Source organism: Kryptolebias marmoratus, linkage group LG17 (genome assembly GCF_001649575.2).
Source record: "Kryptolebias marmoratus isolate JLee-2015 linkage group LG17, ASM164957v2, whole genome shotgun sequence".
NCBI classification, from domain to species: Eukaryota; Metazoa; Chordata; class Actinopteri; order Cyprinodontiformes; family Rivulidae; genus Kryptolebias; species Kryptolebias marmoratus.
In genome coordinates this window covers 25,647,256-25,663,007 of record NC_051446.1, presented here as the reverse complement: position 1 = coordinate 25,663,007, position 15,752 = coordinate 25,647,256, and the positions used below count along the sequence as shown (strand labels likewise).

General features: G+C 41.7%; 1 protein-coding gene and 1 non-coding gene across 3 annotated transcripts in view; one reads left to right on the top strand and one right to left on the bottom strand.

Moving 5' to 3' along the window:
* Window positions 1-15,752, top strand: part of LOC108245572 — a 108,604-nt gene that overhangs the window by 21,240 nt on the left and 71,612 nt on the right. For both annotated transcript variants that reach the window (XR_003039950.2, XR_003039949.2), the window contains exons 3-4: window positions 13,972-14,096; window positions 14,418-14,549. This is a non-coding gene — a transcript (uncharacterized LOC108245572). The remainder of the gene's footprint in view (window positions 1-13,971; window positions 14,097-14,417; window positions 14,550-15,752) is intronic.
* Window positions 8,267-11,177, bottom strand: LOC108245567 (inward rectifier potassium channel 2). Its single transcript, XM_017432597.3, has 2 exons — window positions 11,040-11,177; window positions 8,267-9,784 (listed from the first exon to the last, which is right to left on the bottom strand). Exon 2 carries the CDS (start codon window positions 9,560-9,562, stop codon window positions 8,291-8,293), a length of 1,272 nt encoding a protein of 423 aa, XP_017288086.1. The 5' UTR covers window positions 9,563-9,784; window positions 11,040-11,177; the 3' UTR covers window positions 8,267-8,290.

Below are 15,752 nucleotides of genomic sequence, written 5' to 3'. Positions count from 1 at the left end.
AATCATCAAAATTAAACGAAATAAACATTTGAAATATATGAGTTTGTATGTAATGTATGAATATAATATACAAGTTTCACTTTTTAAATGGAATTACTGAAATCAATCTACTTTTTCATGATATTCTAATTTTATGACCAGCACCTGTATAACAGCAAACATCTTGTTCGTATCAGGAATGACTCTCAGCTACCACCATACCAACTTTTAGTCAGTATCTGTAAAACCAACAAAGTTATAACCTTTTTTGTGTTTTTATAAGGTCAGCTGGCTCAAATTGGGTTGATTAATAAGTTGTAGATGGACACCCAGTATTTTCTTCAGTGGTTCATGAGATATTTTGCTAATAGACACACAAACACGTGCAAAACATTATCCCTCTGACTCTGCCTTTTGGCAGTGAGCAAAAATAATTTAAAGATTTTTCTTGTCTGATTTCTTTGACTGTTGTGTAAACCAGGGTTGTCCAATCCTGGTCCTGGAGGGCCACCATCCTGCAGGTTCTCCTTGTTCCTCTGCTCCAACACACCTGATTCAGGGGTTAAATCACCTCTTCATATTCTGCAGAAGCCTGTTAATCACCCATTGATTCAGATCAGGTGTGTTGGAGCAGAGGAACAAGGAAAACCTGCAGGATGGAGGCCCTGAGGACCAGGATTGGAGACACCTGGTGTAAACTAAACTAGAACAAAACATCTGAAAGTTTTAATCAATAAGTCAAGATCTGCTCTCTGTTTTTGTTTGACCCCCCCCCCTAACATTGAGCTTTGATTTTGTTGTTTAAGTGGTCCACTCTTCTCGTCAGCAGAAAGTCAAAGCTATGATCTGATTTGTTGATGCTCCTCGCTCACTCATGTTCGGCTGTCTGTGTCTTGCTCTATAAAAAGAACAAGTGAGGCCAGATTGAATCAACCGAACAATTCTGCCTCGTAATGATGATGATGATGATGACAGGAATGCTCCCTAATTGGCTGCTGGGTGTGTTTATGTTTGTGTTGTTATCAGCGATGAGGCAGCAGATCTGCGTGGTGCTGCGCGGTGTAACAACCTGCGCCACTCTCCGTCACCCTGTTACGATCAGAAACCAAAGGTCGAATGACCGCGGTGTTACGCCGCTGCTTCGCATCGCTCCCGTTCCACCGAGTCATCTGACAACAGGAGGATCAGAGCGGGAATCTGTTCAACAAACTCTTGGATTCTTTATGTGGCTCAACAATGAGACTACGTCATCTCCTGTAGGGTTCCTATAACCTGCCGTGAAGTCCTAATCCCTAAAATCTGAAGCATCTCACTTCTGTAAAAGTTGGTTTGAGAGGAATTTCTAAATTGTGTTTAGGTGTCCAGAAGTAAAACAAACTGGACTGCACTGGTAAGATCCATGACTCCTGAAGCTCACAACATTACAAAAACAGCTCCTTTCATAAAAAGGTGCCTTTAATTAAGTTAATCTTCAGCTAAATAAAACCTTAGACAGTGATGGAAACTGAATTTTATGATATCAGGATCTGAAATTTTCTACCTTTAATTTTGTTTTTGGTAAAAGTCTGAGACCACAGCAGATAAATTAAGTTCTTGTTTCCCCTATTTCCCTGTCATGACAATAAAAAGGTTAAAATCAGCAGAATTATACTTATATGGTGATTTTTAGATCCTTTTGAGGCAGTTTTGCTTCTGATTGGTTGTTTGAAACTTGCAAAGCATTTTATTACAGAAAACAAAATTTAAGCTGTTTTTTGTTGTTGTTGTTTTACTTTCTGATTAAGACTCAATATCTGGTTTGTTCAGACATAAACATATCTGGTTATATGTGGAGAAACATCAAGTTTATAAGAAAGGCTAAATGTTGGAGAAAACTTAACTTTTAATTTGAAATGGTAACCAGACAGCAGTTTATGATTTGTCTCTCTTGCTGCCATGAGAAGTGGGTGATCATGTAACTGTTTCTGTACATGTTTTTTCTCAGTTCAGCCTCATGAACTTCTGAACTTTGTTAAATAAAACTCAAAGTAATTGTTTGCTGTACAACTGATAAACATTTGGAGTCAGCCTGGTTGGAGCTGGTCGCAACGAATCCATTTTAGCAAACACAAAAATGGCTATAAAATAATCAGTTTAACAGAAATTGAGTTAAAATTTGTTGTGACAGTAGCTGAGAATCATCCCCAACCCATATTCTGAGGGCTAAATGATTGCTTGAAATCTTTGTTTGAAACTTTGGCATGCAGTGTTGTGGGATTAAAAAGTGAAGATTTTTTCATAAATAGCTCTGAAAGTAAAGATTTATTGCAGCCTGTATTTGGTTGAGCTGAAGACAGAACCATGCACCTCAGGACTGTTTTCCTGAAATTATCACACCTGTAAGGTTTTTCTATGCCATTGCAAAGTGTGATTTGTTTTGTTTTTCCTGCTTGTTTGTGGGGTAAGTGTTAGCTAGCAGATGGAGGAAACGGAAACACCTCTTCTGGGGATATGAATCATCTGGTCAGCAGCACAGCGAGATCTGAATTAGCCTTCAGAGAGGACAGAGAGGTATGAAGCTGCTGAATTATTCAGGAAGTGTCGGAACAGCAGCAAATTGTTTACGAGTTTAAACTGCGTCTAACAGTCTGTGCAAATTCTGTTCGTTGTTTAATTCTGGTGTTTCAGTGGTCGTGTCATGCTAACAGAGCTAACTTTGACTTTGGTTGTGACCTGCTTTTTGTTTTCAACAGCAACCTGAGACCGATCTGTCAGATGAGCTGATAAATGAACAAGTGACTTCTGCAGCATGTCGGTTATCCTGTAGAGGGAGGGACGGGGGGCTTGTTTGCTACTAAAGATGTCAGGGAGAACTTTGGTGAATGCTGAGCAGCTTATGGTTCAGGAGGACGATGGGAGTTTTGTCTCTGATGGTAATGATGTTTGGCATCGCAGCAAAGATGTCGGAGCTTCAAAATAAAACTCAGTGGATCGACAGTGGAACAGTGAAAACCTCGCTAAAACTAAGAATTTGTACCAATTTAAAGGAAAAATAAGACGGTTTTCAGTTTGATGGCAGCAACTCGTCTCTCTACAGATGTTCCAGATGTTCTCCTCTGTGCAGCATCTGTAAACATCTGGACCTGAGGTTGTCTGTTCAACAGTCCTGGATGGGAGGCACTAATGCACCCCCATACCATCAGAGAGGCAGGCTGACCTCAGAACAGTTCTCCTCTTTGGTCCAGAGGAGACACATCTGTTCACATCTGGCTTCTTCTCTGCCTGATAGAGCTTTAAGCAGCACGGTGAACTGTGTTTACAGAACCAGCCTTGACCTTTGACCTCAGAGGTTTCTACAGATTCTTCAGATCTGTTGATGATTTTATGAACTGTTGATGGGATATTCAGTCTTTCCAATTTTCCATTGAGGAACATTATTCTGAATTTATAACAATTGATGGTAGAAAGTTTGACTCCTTGGCTGAGTTTATGGTCTACTGGTGTTCTGGCATTATTAACTAGGGACATCCACCTTGCTCCTACCAAGATGGCAGCACAAACTGCATAAATTGCGCTGCAGGTGGCCACGTCAGCGTTCCTCAGTTTGTGCTCTGAGCTGCACAGTCGTGTGAGTCTGGTGTGATCAGCCGGGGGTCTGTGAAGCAGGAAGGCTTCGGTTCAGTCTCAAACCAAACACACAGGATCACAGGTTCTGTTCAGAGCCGGGTCCGTTTGAACATCAGGTTCCCAGAAGCCTGGATGGAAGCGGGGCGTTCCGGTTATAGTTTTACAAAGCCTTCAAGCCTGAACGAGTGCGGAGCGTGATGTAGAAAACACAAATAAATAGTGATGAAAAGTAAACGTCTCGGATACTCGATATGTCAGACGTTTACGCAGGAATAAAGGAAGCCAGCTCAACATTTACCTTTGGATCTTTACTGAACTGAAAGCAGAGTTGCTTTTTTTTCTAAACAAGGAGCTGACGGAGCAACACAACACAACACAACACACACTGACAGAAAGAGCTGCTACCCTCCGTTAACAATGCGCTACTACTCTTCCTCTCTGGCAGGATGTGCACTTCCCGCTCTCAGCTTTTTATTAATAATCCAATAAATAAATGTGAGAATAAATGGTGTGACCGGAAAGGGCCTCCTTACTTTCCCACCCTGCTTGGAACAAGCCAGTGCCAAGTTTGATCCAAGTTTGTTTACAAATAAGATTATTTTTTTTACCAACAACTGATGGTGTTTGCACGATTTACTCCTGCCGCGATTATCGCCCACCACTGAAAGACGAAGGCAGATGATAAAGTCACCAAAATATCTTATGGATTTAATTGGAACCAATCACTGGATGTGCATCTAAAAGTAAACTTTTGGACTCAACCTGATTCAGTTAATCAACCTAAAAACACACAAAAATGACCCAAGATCTGCTGTGGTAGCAGCTGAAAATCATCCACAGCACATTCTTCTCCATTAATTGGAGTCAACCCTGGTGGTCTGTTAGCAAAATATCGCATGAACAACGGGACGGATTTCAATTAAACTTCTTTTAAAATAAAAGATGATTGGATTGACTTTTGGAGTTGGTCTAATTCCAGGTAGTCAACTTTAACTCACTCAGTTTCACAGATATTGAGCTAAAATCCGGCGTGGTAGTAGCTGCGAGTCATCATCTTCAAGGTTAGACCAAAATAGCTGCAGTTCAGTATAAAAAAAAAAGTTTTATAGTTAATTTTTCATGCGACGTGCGTCCATTCATGGAATGTTAGGCCTTTGGTTAAATTCTGATCCACACGTGACCTTAATGTGATCTTAGTCTCTGAGAGGAAACAGATCCTGGATGTAATCTGCATGTGGTGAAACAAGCGGAGTCATGATGGAGATGAATCAGATCCCGCTCTGACACACACAAACACACACACACACACACACACACAGAAGCTTTACCTTTAAAGCTGAGTCCCATTCTGACTTCACACTTTGACATTTCTGCCAATCACCACGAACTGAGGAATTTTCCATCCACTCGGTGTGACGTCCACATCTTTTTATATCTGTGAACTTAATACAATCTGCAGCTCTCGTTTACTGAGGTCAAAATGTACGCAGCATGAAAGAATGTTTCTGAAACCAGAGTTTCTGTCGTTTCAGGAGCGTTTTGACGTTCCCGATAACTTTGACTCGAGCAGAAGGCAGAAATAGTTCCCTGTGAGTCCTGGTCGTTATATTTAGGCCCCTGAATGTTTCCTGCTGCTGATTGGCCTGCGAGCTCGCTCCGAACGGTTTCACTGCAGCTGTTAAAGAGCCGAGATGAGAGACGGCTGAGGGAAGTGTATCTGAGAGCAGGAGAGGAAAAAGAAGGTGTTAATCCTCCGTGTGGAGCCAGGGCAGCTGGTTTCTGCTTCGACCTCTGCTGCAAACACACCTTCAACTACTCTGTCGTCTTCTACAGAAAACCGGCCTTTTATAAACTAATGTCAAAGGTAGCTTGAAGTATCTTGGGATTTATTCAACTTTTATATGACCTACTAAATGTATTGGGAACAAAACGGGAATATCTCAGGCCGGAGTCTGCTGCCTTTCCCATCTCTTCTTTTGAATAAAGTCATGTTGACCCATTTCAGCTTGAAATGAGTGAAAGAAGTAGCTCACTCAGCGATAAATAAAGCACTAAACTGCACCCTAATGTCATATAAAGAGGGAACATAAATATAAACCAGTTTATTGATTGACCTAAATGTCCTCAAATTAAAGGCCCCCATCTTTATTTGCTTAAACTGCAACTAAGTTTTTTTAAAATAAAAGTTTACAGAAGCAGCTGAATATCATTGTCATTGTGCAGATATTGCAAAAACTAAAACTTAATTTAATTAATGTCCTGTTTGTCTGAAGCTGCTTGGAGCCGCTTTAAAGCTGCTGAAGGGCCACGAATAGCTCCAGAGCCACAGCTCGCAGACCCCCGATTCAACAAAATGCATTTTACTAAGGAGGAAAAACTACAGTTAATTAGTTTTTTTTATTTCTCTAAATCCACCAGAACAAATTAGATGAAGCATATCCTTCATACTTAAACATTTTAAGTCCGTTTTCATACTCGTGGTTTTATTCTCACTTCCTGCCATGATGGGCAGGATATCATGTGTGTTTGCTCGTTTGTCTGATGGTAAAATTTCCTGAGCTGTTGGACGTACTTGAACCTAACATCTCAAACGTAATCATCAGATGAAGCTAACTTGTTTACCTTTTGGAGTCAGCCCAATTCAAGATGGAGACCACAGCTAACTGACCTTAAACACAAAAATCACTTTTATTTTGTCAGATTTACAGATGCTGAGCTCAAGTTTGGAGTGGTGGTAGCTGAGAGTCATCCCCAACAGGTACTCTGAGTGCTTACAGATCTTTGTTCAAAGACAAACGTTCCTTCAAAATAAAATGAATGTTTTATGGACATTAAAATGTGGGGAGGAAAGAAAACACTTCTAAATTACAGGGTGAGAATTTTATTTCTATATCCAGAAGAATATTATATTTATTATTATATTAATGGACTGTATAAACATTAGGTTTATTTTATTTTAAATTTGAAAAATGTGTCCAAATAGAATAAAAACCCTGTCCTGAGCTGTAACACGTTTATCCTTCCTCTTCTGAAACGATTTTATCTTAAAACCAGTTCAGCCGTTTGTACAACAACTGAGTTTACATTTTTATCTAATATAGTAAAACCACAACAAAAATCTTCTCTATTACAAATAAAACTGCTAAGATGTTTAAAAAAGGACATGAAATAACTGTATTATCTGACGTAACTTTGTGGAGGACTCAGGTTACGCTGCTTCCTGTCTGGGGTTCAGCTTTAACCACTCATATGTTGTAAATTATTAGTTAAAAATGACTCAGAAAGCCTAAAGGTTTCCAATGGAATTACAAAGAAATGTCAGTTTACCTTAAAATTACCAGAGTTGTTAATGAAAGTTAGAAATGATTAAAAACAAGAATCTGATTCTGTTTGTCCACGGACATTTTATTGAAAAAGAGCAATATGACATGTACAATAATAATAATAATAATAATATTAATACAAAAATCTGTACATTCTGTGGTTTTGCAGTACATTTGGAAGACTGCTTTAAAAAAAAAAGAAAAGAAAGTATTTACAGGTGTAGGTTCATGCAGCCGAGTGGCTTTCCGTCTGTTTCTGTTACAGGATATAAATGTGTTGTTGTGCTGGGGTTACAGTACGTTTGTTTGAACTTTTACAGAATAAAGACTCCCGTAGTGTTGAAGTCAGAGGAGCAGCTTTAAAAAGAAACTAAAACCTCAGAGCATCAGATTTCTGTCATTTTAATTTTAAAACCTTTAAAGCAGGTTTGTCTTCAGCAATAAATCCTTCTGATTTAACTTGTTTTCCTTCAGCAAATTCTGCTAAACTTCATGTTGGACTCCTCAGGTTAAGGCTTGATAGAGTGGCTCAAGATGAAAACAATTCATGTATAAAAATAAAATAAAACTGTACACACATTCTTTAAAAACAAACTGTATTAAAACTCCCTAAAAGATCTACTTCTCTGTACCAAATCTAATCAGGTGGTTTTAAGAAATATATAACTATGATAATAATAATATTATAATAATAATAACACTCTTTGGCTTTTTTCTTTATCAACTGCAACAAAGTAAAACAGAAGCAACATCATAGCAGCACTTTTAAACATTCAGATTCTCCTGGACTTCCTTAAATGAAGGATTTCTGACAGTTTGATGTGGTAATACTTCCGACCAGCCTGACCAGCTTCGAGCTGTCGTCCAGGCTAATAAAGCATCAGAGAATCAGTGCTGTGTGTCAAAGGATAGGTTGTTTTTTTCTTTATTGCATACAGAAACCGTAATCAGTGGTTCCTTCTTGCTCTGAGACCAGCTCATGAACAAATACTCTGTACCTTCTTTGTTCCAGACTTCCTTTACGTTTTGGTTCCATGTCAAAAAGCATCAGAATGAAAGAAGCTCAAGTGTTTAACTTCTGTTTTCTAGCAGCACTAAAACAAAGAGAATCTACAGAAACATCGGAGAACGTCTTGTTCTTGCCGGACTGAAGTCGTTGCAGCGAGCTTCCTCTTAGCGAACGCTGAGCACGCTTGTGAGGAGTTCGTGGAGGATTGGTGCTGTGTTTTATCATACTGTGTAGTCAAAGTTAAGACGGAGTAAGTCCTGAAGCGTCCCACAGCAGTACCGTTCAGCTTCTCCTCCAGGCCCGGCTTCTTGTGCCTTTCAGAGCAGAGGTGATTGTTTTTATTCATTTATTTTTTTTTTAGAAATCTGAGCAGTCATATTTCTGATTCTCGCCTCAGAGGCCGGGGCTCCAGTGGCACCATGGCCTGGTGGTGTTCGGTCTCTGAGATGTTGTCCATCTGGGTGCAGTCAGGCCCAACACTGCCCCCGTTCCCCTCGTCCGTGTCCTCCTTTTTCTCCAGTGCCATCTCATTTTCGTAGCAGAAGGAGTTGGAGTTGGACAGGAGGTATTTCTTCTCTGCGAGGTCCCTCGCGCTGCACAGAGGGGTGCTCGGAACCTCGTACGTCTTGTGAAAACGAGAGTAGTCCACCTTGTAGTAGTTTTTCTCCTCGAAGAGCACCGGCTCGAAACGGTGACCCCAGAGGATCTCGCTGGCGACGTAGGAGCTGCGGCATTGCGTGGTCATCGCTGTGGCTTCCACCATGCCTTCCAGGATGACCACGATCTCAAACTCTGAGCTCTCCAGGTCTTGTTTGCTCATGTCGTAGAAGGGGCTGTCCTCGTTGATCTCGTGGACGATGGTGATCGGGGTGACCAGGAAGATGCGGTCCACCCCGCTGTCGAAGCCCACGTCTATGTCCGTTTGGTCGAGGGGGATGTACTCGCCCTCCGCTGTCGTTCTGGACCGGAGAAGCTGAGCCCGAACGTGCGCCTCCACCAGGTGGCTCTTCCGTAGGTTCCCCACGCGCCACATCAGGCAGAGCTTGCTGTCCCTCATAGCCACTATGGCGTTGTGGCTGAACACCAGAGTCTCGTTTCTTTTCTTTGGCTTCGCCATTTTGGCCATGACAGCACCGATGATGAAGGCGTCAATAATGCAGCCCACGATGCTCTGAAAAACGACCACAAAGACGGCGACGGGACACTCGTCCGTCACGTATCTGTAGCCATAACCAATGGTGGTTTGAGTCTCGATGGAGAACAGGAAGGCGGCGGTGAAGCTGCTCACGTTGGAGACACACTTCTGGGCGTGGCCTTCCAAATCCCCATGAAAGATGGCCACCAGCCAGAAGATGCAGCCGAAGAACAGCCAGGACAGCAGGAAGGCAAGGCAGAAGATGATGAACATCCATCTCCAGCGGATATCTACGCACGTTGTGAAGATGTCAGCCAGGTAGCGCTGACCCTTCTCGCTCACGTTGACAAACTGCACGTTGCAGTGGCCGTCCTTCTTGACAAACCTGCTGTGCGGCTGGTGCCTCGTGTGCACCTTGGCCTTGCCGTTGGGTACGACGGTGGTGGCAAGCTTCATGCTGTCCTCCTCTGATGACACGGTGCTATAGCGGCTGGCTCGCACGCTTCCCATCACCTCACTCTGGGAGGGTTGTGCTGCTTCTGCTTTAGAAAACAGTCTGAGTTTCTGGAAAAAGCGTTGGAGAAACAGTTTTGAAACGCTTCCGGGGACCAACTACGGGAAGAAATGGTGACGGAGTGAGGCGGCTGAGGGGACGCCTCTGGATGGAGCACGACAAGAGGAGGATGAAGGGGGTCACTCCTCGTCTCTCAGGGGTCCGGACCTCATCGTCTGCTGCAGGAACACAGATGGAAGAGGTTTGTGAAAACAGCATTTCAGCCTGAGACAAACCATGAAGAAGTCAGTCCCTAAATAAGATTCTGCTCTGATTTGACATTTCCACTTTGACTAAGAGAGGTCACACAGTAATTACACTTAATTGGCCTTTTTACAAAGAGAACATGTTGTTCTTGGCTGCACCTCGCTGACCTGCGCATGAGTTATGAGTCGCAGCGTTTCTGTGGGATCTTTTAAAATATGAAGCAGTTTTTCACTGACAGAGCTTTTTTTTTTTTTTTAATAATATGCAGCGAAGGAGCACATTTTGTAATAATTTAAACAAAAATAAAAGAATGCACAGCTTTCTTTTATGCATTTGTTAAAGAGGACATGTAGATGCGTTTCTAAACGACATCATGAGCGCTGTCCTCTGATGTGCAGCACAGATGCACAGCTTGTTGACTCTCTGAAGCCCTCAGGGGGTTTCATCTCTCTGCTGCACATCTTCCAGCTCAACTAAAGCACCTCATTAGTTTGGGCTGTCCTGGCAACAAAGTCATAATTAACCTTTCGAACTTGAAGTCAGAGTGGTTTCTCTCTGCGACTCGGGTTAAACATGAGACAAGTGAAAACCACGAAGCGTGGGCAGCTGATTGAGAAGTCATTTTTGGTTTGATGGACTCTGAATCATGAAGCGGTTTCACACCTAAAGCTGTCTGATGCAACTTCCCTGCTGTGTTGTGTGTGTCACAAATGGAACAGTAAAAATGACTTAACGGTGCATATTTTAATGGGCATGCAGTTAAATCTAATTTTACACAACTGAGTTCTAAATTTGCAGCAACTTTTTTTTAGATGCATCAACAGAGCTGCTTATAAAAACAACTTAAAAGACTGTTTAAAACTTAACAACTGTACAAAAGCAGTAGCAGCTTTTTTGTCAGTATATAAAACCTTTCTAAGATCTGATCTGACATCAGAAAGCAACAAATGTTAACAGGTGCCATTGAGCCCTTTTCCATCCCTCAGGCTGAGACACAGCTCCAACATGAACTTTATTCTGAAATCCTAAATAAAGCGGGTTGATGAAGTGAAACTTTTGGCGGGTTGTCTGACAGTTTGGTTCCTAAAAGGAGCCGGAAATCTGCGCGTCACGGAGAGTTCAGCTCAGATCAGAACCTTCCAGCTGCTTTGATTTAAGATTAAAATAATAACTGCTCCGATCAGTATAAATGAAAGCACATCTAAGGTAAATGACAGTTGGATCTACCTGTTCCTCATCTGTTCGGGTCTTCTGGGTGAAATATAATCCAGGCGCGCCGGCGGCCTCACTTCTCCTCGGCGGGTCGGACGGGCTGAAGCGTCCCTCCTGCCTCCGGAGGACCGGTCCTGTTAATGTGCTTTGGGCTGAGGTTCCCCAAAACGTTTTAAAACAAAGGCACCGGTTCGGCCCGCCCCTCCCCGGTCTGAGGCCGGCCAATGGGAGGAGAGGAGGAGGAAGGGGAGGCGGGGGAGGCGGGGGAGGAGGAGGAGAGACGCGCGGAGGAGCGCAGAGGAGCTCAGAGCCTCAGACACCAAGCAGGTTTCTGTGGAGTCCGGAGGGCATGAAGGATGCAAGTGATGCGTTCAGGGAACAACATGCAAGCAAAGTTTGACTCAAATTAGGCGACGACACATTAAAGCTCAGTCTGGGGTGTAAATAAAACTTTACAATCCGCACACTGTTGGATAGATTTAAAACAAAAACAAAAAAAACACCTTCCCTGCAGAAAACAGCATGAAAGTTTCAGAAAACGAGTTTTAACTTGGACAAAAACTACATAGAGATCAGGTTTACTGTTTAACTTTCAGGAGGAAAAACCAAAACTTAAAACATCAGATTTCTGCAGAAAGCTGCAGGGCTCCAGAGCAGCTGTTCTCTGAAGCCCAACAATAATTATTTAGCTCATTAGAAGCAACAGAAGCTGAATAAAGTTAAAACAGCAAAAAAGGCAATAAACTGTAAGAAACCCTGAAAAAACAGAAACACAACATCGAACATTTGTTGTAATCTAAACTGACAAACTGTAGATGAAGCCTAAAGAGAAGCAAGATTAAAGCTTCTGCCAGTGGCTCATTATGGTCACCATGGTAACCACGCACCTGAGTCTGTCGCTCCCTGACTGCAGTCTGTATACCAGAAACGGAGCAGAAAGTAAGCCTCAGGAAAAACGGGCGCTGTGGGAAAAACTAAGCTGTGAATTTTTAAACCGTAACTGGCAGAAGTGTCTGGTTGTCACACGTTAATTTTCATGTCTCTGCAGTGTTTTCTGTAGGAATATGAAAAGTTAAAAAGACTTCACTTCCTGTTTTGAAGACAAACTTCTGATACGGTGGAAGTCGATGGGAGTTTGGGTGTGTGCACTCGTCACTCTGGGTGGGAGATTTAAGAGACAAAAAGAGTCACTGAGAAACACTCTGGGTGAAAGAAGACGAGATGCAAGAAGTGTGAAGAGTGTTTAAAGAAGAGCTCCAAGTTAGTGACCACATCAAACTCCAAACTGAAAACTCTTTGATGAAATCTCCCAAAATCATCCAACTTAAACTGTGTAAAAACAGTTCAAGCTCTCCAACCATCCGTAAAGTCCAACTTCCTGTGACCCGTTTAAACTTCAGAGCTGTAGAGCTCCAGACAGGACTGAGTTTTATCCCTCGCCTCAACTAAACCCAGTTGTTGTCTGTCATTATTATTATACAAAAACTAAATCACTTTATTCCCAGACTGAGTTGTGTTTGTTGGTTGTTTTTTTTTTTGAAAAAAAAAATAAAAATGCAGGAGTAGTAAGACAAAAATCATGAATGAAACAAAAGAAAAATAAACCAACTGGGAGCCAAATCTGATGCAATGATCATGTAAGAAACTAAGAAAACTCGGCTTTAGATGTTTTCACCTGCAGCTTCACCCTCCTGCTTTCAGCGATTTGATGTTTTTACAGATCCTAATTTTTTAAATGTTGCTTTGGAAACAGAGTTGTGTCGGAAACACTGAGTCACTGAATAAAGGCCTACATGCCTGGATTATGATCCGACTGTCTCTCTCCACTTGCATATCGAGTTGCTTCACATTTTTGGACTATGCATCTGTTGCTCTGTAATTTTAGGTCGGCCTGGAAGTGTGTTGTCTTCCTGCGCACTAATTCATCAGAAACATTAACCCTCAGCTTCGTGGTTTTCACAAAGAATCTCAGAGGGCTCCAATCTGTCCAGCAGCTCTTATTTTTAGCCCTGGTTATTTTTAGCAGCACATATATTTAGCCTGAACCACCTGTGTCGGGGAGCTTTGCACGCCGTGCGAGTGTGTTTGTTTTCCATGCCCAATTTGCAGCGCTGCGTGCGGTGAACCAGTGCTGCGTGTGGACCACAAGGTGGAGGGCTGGAGGCTGGAATGAGCCGCACATGGAGGAGGAAGCTCGTGTCTCAGCAGCAGCATCTAGAGGATTAAGATATGAAAACACTGTGGAATAATAATGAGAACAATGAGGTTTTGATTTGAACCAGAAGGAAATGTTGTTTCACGACTTCTTAACCGCATTTCTAGGATTTTAAAGTCAAGAATCATCTGAACGGTGCTGAAATTTCTACTTTTATTTGTGCAACTTTTGTTTAGTGTAAGCAGACGAAGGACCAAGTCTTAAACTTTAAATTTTTAGCATTCCTAGAAATAATGCTTGTCGCCCGCCACCTTAGATGCCAAAGTCTGAAACTTGTCTTGTTAGCGCTCAGAAGTGTTGAGGATGACTCTCAGGTATTATCGCACCAAAATTTACCTCAATACACACCTAATGAAGATGAGATCAGAACTTCGTTCAGGTTTTCTTCACTCTGACATTGGCTGTATGTTTGGTGTCTTCCTGCTGCAGAATAAATGTGTCCAATCAGATGCCTCTCTGGTCGTGTTACATGTATCTGCTTGTGTTTCTCAGGATTGAGGACAACATTAACCCCGACCAAATAACTCCTATTTGCAGAAATGTAGCCCCAGACTTACAGAAACCTTATTGTTTTTCTCTCCAGGCCTTCAGTGAACAAACCATCTTCGTCTACAGACACATATTTCAGTTTTGGACTCATCAGTCTAGACTTTTTCTGCACCATAAGTTTTTATTTGCAGTTGAGACTTTCATCCCAGTTTCCACATTAATTGTTTGGCTTTTTGACCTCAGTTCTTCCACACAGACCACGTCTGACCAAACGTCTTCAGGCGGTAGATTGATGTCTCTGAGTCCCACAGGTTTGGGACGGTTCTGGACTGATGTCTCGGCGGGACAGCGTCTGATTTCAAGCAGAAGTAAGTTGACCCTTCATCAGCATATTTAGTTTCAGTAAATGAGTCGACCTCGAAAATCAAAGCTGGTAACATAAAAATGTCACTTAACTAAAACACATTTTTGGATAATTTTTCTTCAAATCAACAACAAGGTCTTGAACTAATCATGCTTATATATGAAACAATAACCTTTTCTTTTATTGAGGAAAAATCTGTTCTTGGAGAACGTAGAGAGGCCGTAATGAGTTGTTTAATACGTGAGCCATCAGCTGGGAGCATGGACGGCTTTTTGTAGGCAGAAATGTGAAACGTGTGCTCATTGTTCCATCATTATTTCATCAGGAAGGTCAGACAGACCTGGAAGACCAAGACATCGGTGCACCGGGAGAAAGTCTCCGTTTAGAAACAAACTTCAACCTCAGAGCTGCTTCCAAACCTGCTTCATTTACAAGAAGCTGCAGCCAAAGGATCTGGGTGAGATATGGTTTGTTTTATTTGCTCAAAGATTTGGTAATAGTTGGGTTATTAATGTTTTATTGGCTGGCCAGTCTGGTAACACTTATATTTCAAAAAGATCTTCCAGCTTTCTCACTGCTGGTGAAATAAATAATCTCTTAGTCAATGTGGAAGCTTTTCTTTCTCCTTCTGCTCCAAATAACTCCTTCCTCTGCTGGGCTCAGAGAATCCACGAAAAGTTCAAACTTTAGCACCACATTATTGTTGTTAAAATCACTAAAGTTGTGTGCTGTATAATTATTCCACCAGATCAAATAAATCTATCATTTAGAGATCAAAATGAATGAGATTCATGGCCTCAATGGAACCGTATTTTGTTATATCTGATGGGTTCAGAGAGTAAAAAGCAGCAGGCCTGTCTGTTTCCTGCAGCCAGGATCACTCAGGTCTGGATTAATGGGAATCGAAGGATAACATTAGACTGGGAGCATTACCAAAACCAAGTCAGGCAGGACAAGAACCAGACAGCTGACTAAACATTTGAGATATAATTTAGTCCTAATTCTAACCCTTTCTATCCATCTCCCTACCTGACCTCCCTCAGTTTCTCTTCAGCTCAACTTCTTATTCTCTGATTAAACTCTGAAAGTCAAAAATGAAACTGTTTCAAACTTGTACTCCCAACAAAATAACTAGATCCTAATATTCACCTGAGTGTTAGGGCAGCCTTATCTGCTGCACATGACAAAGATTAAAGATTTACTCATCCATAAGTGTGTCACATTTTCTCTACACTTCGATCAGTGAGTGTCAGAAAGTTAGTTTTAATTTTAGAGTCATGAAGTTTGTTGATGAGCAGATGAGACATGTCCACATGTCCTAACAAAAACACTAAATACCCACAACTAGCCATTCTTATTTTGGCCAAAGATTTTCCCAAATCATTTGTAGCTCTTTGTTTGTGCTGTTTATAATTTCCTCTGTTATTAACTTTTTCAGCACATGATTATATTATATAAAAACAATAATCATAAATAATTAAAAACAAGTTGAGGCAATTTATTTTATCATGTTTAATTTATTTGTTTGCAATGTTTATACCTGACCTCATGATAGTTGGGTTGTTTTATTTTGGTCCATGGTCTACGGTGGTCCATGTACCAGTCTGTGGTGGTCCATGTACCAGTCTGTGGTGGTCCATGTACCAGTCTGTGGTGGTCC

Bases quoted from the DNA above. Each gene is read 5' to 3' on its own strand.
- LOC108245567 (XM_017432597.3), bottom strand. From the start codon at position 9,562: ATGGGAAGCGTGCGAGCCAGCCGCTATAGCACCGTGTCATCAGAGGAG.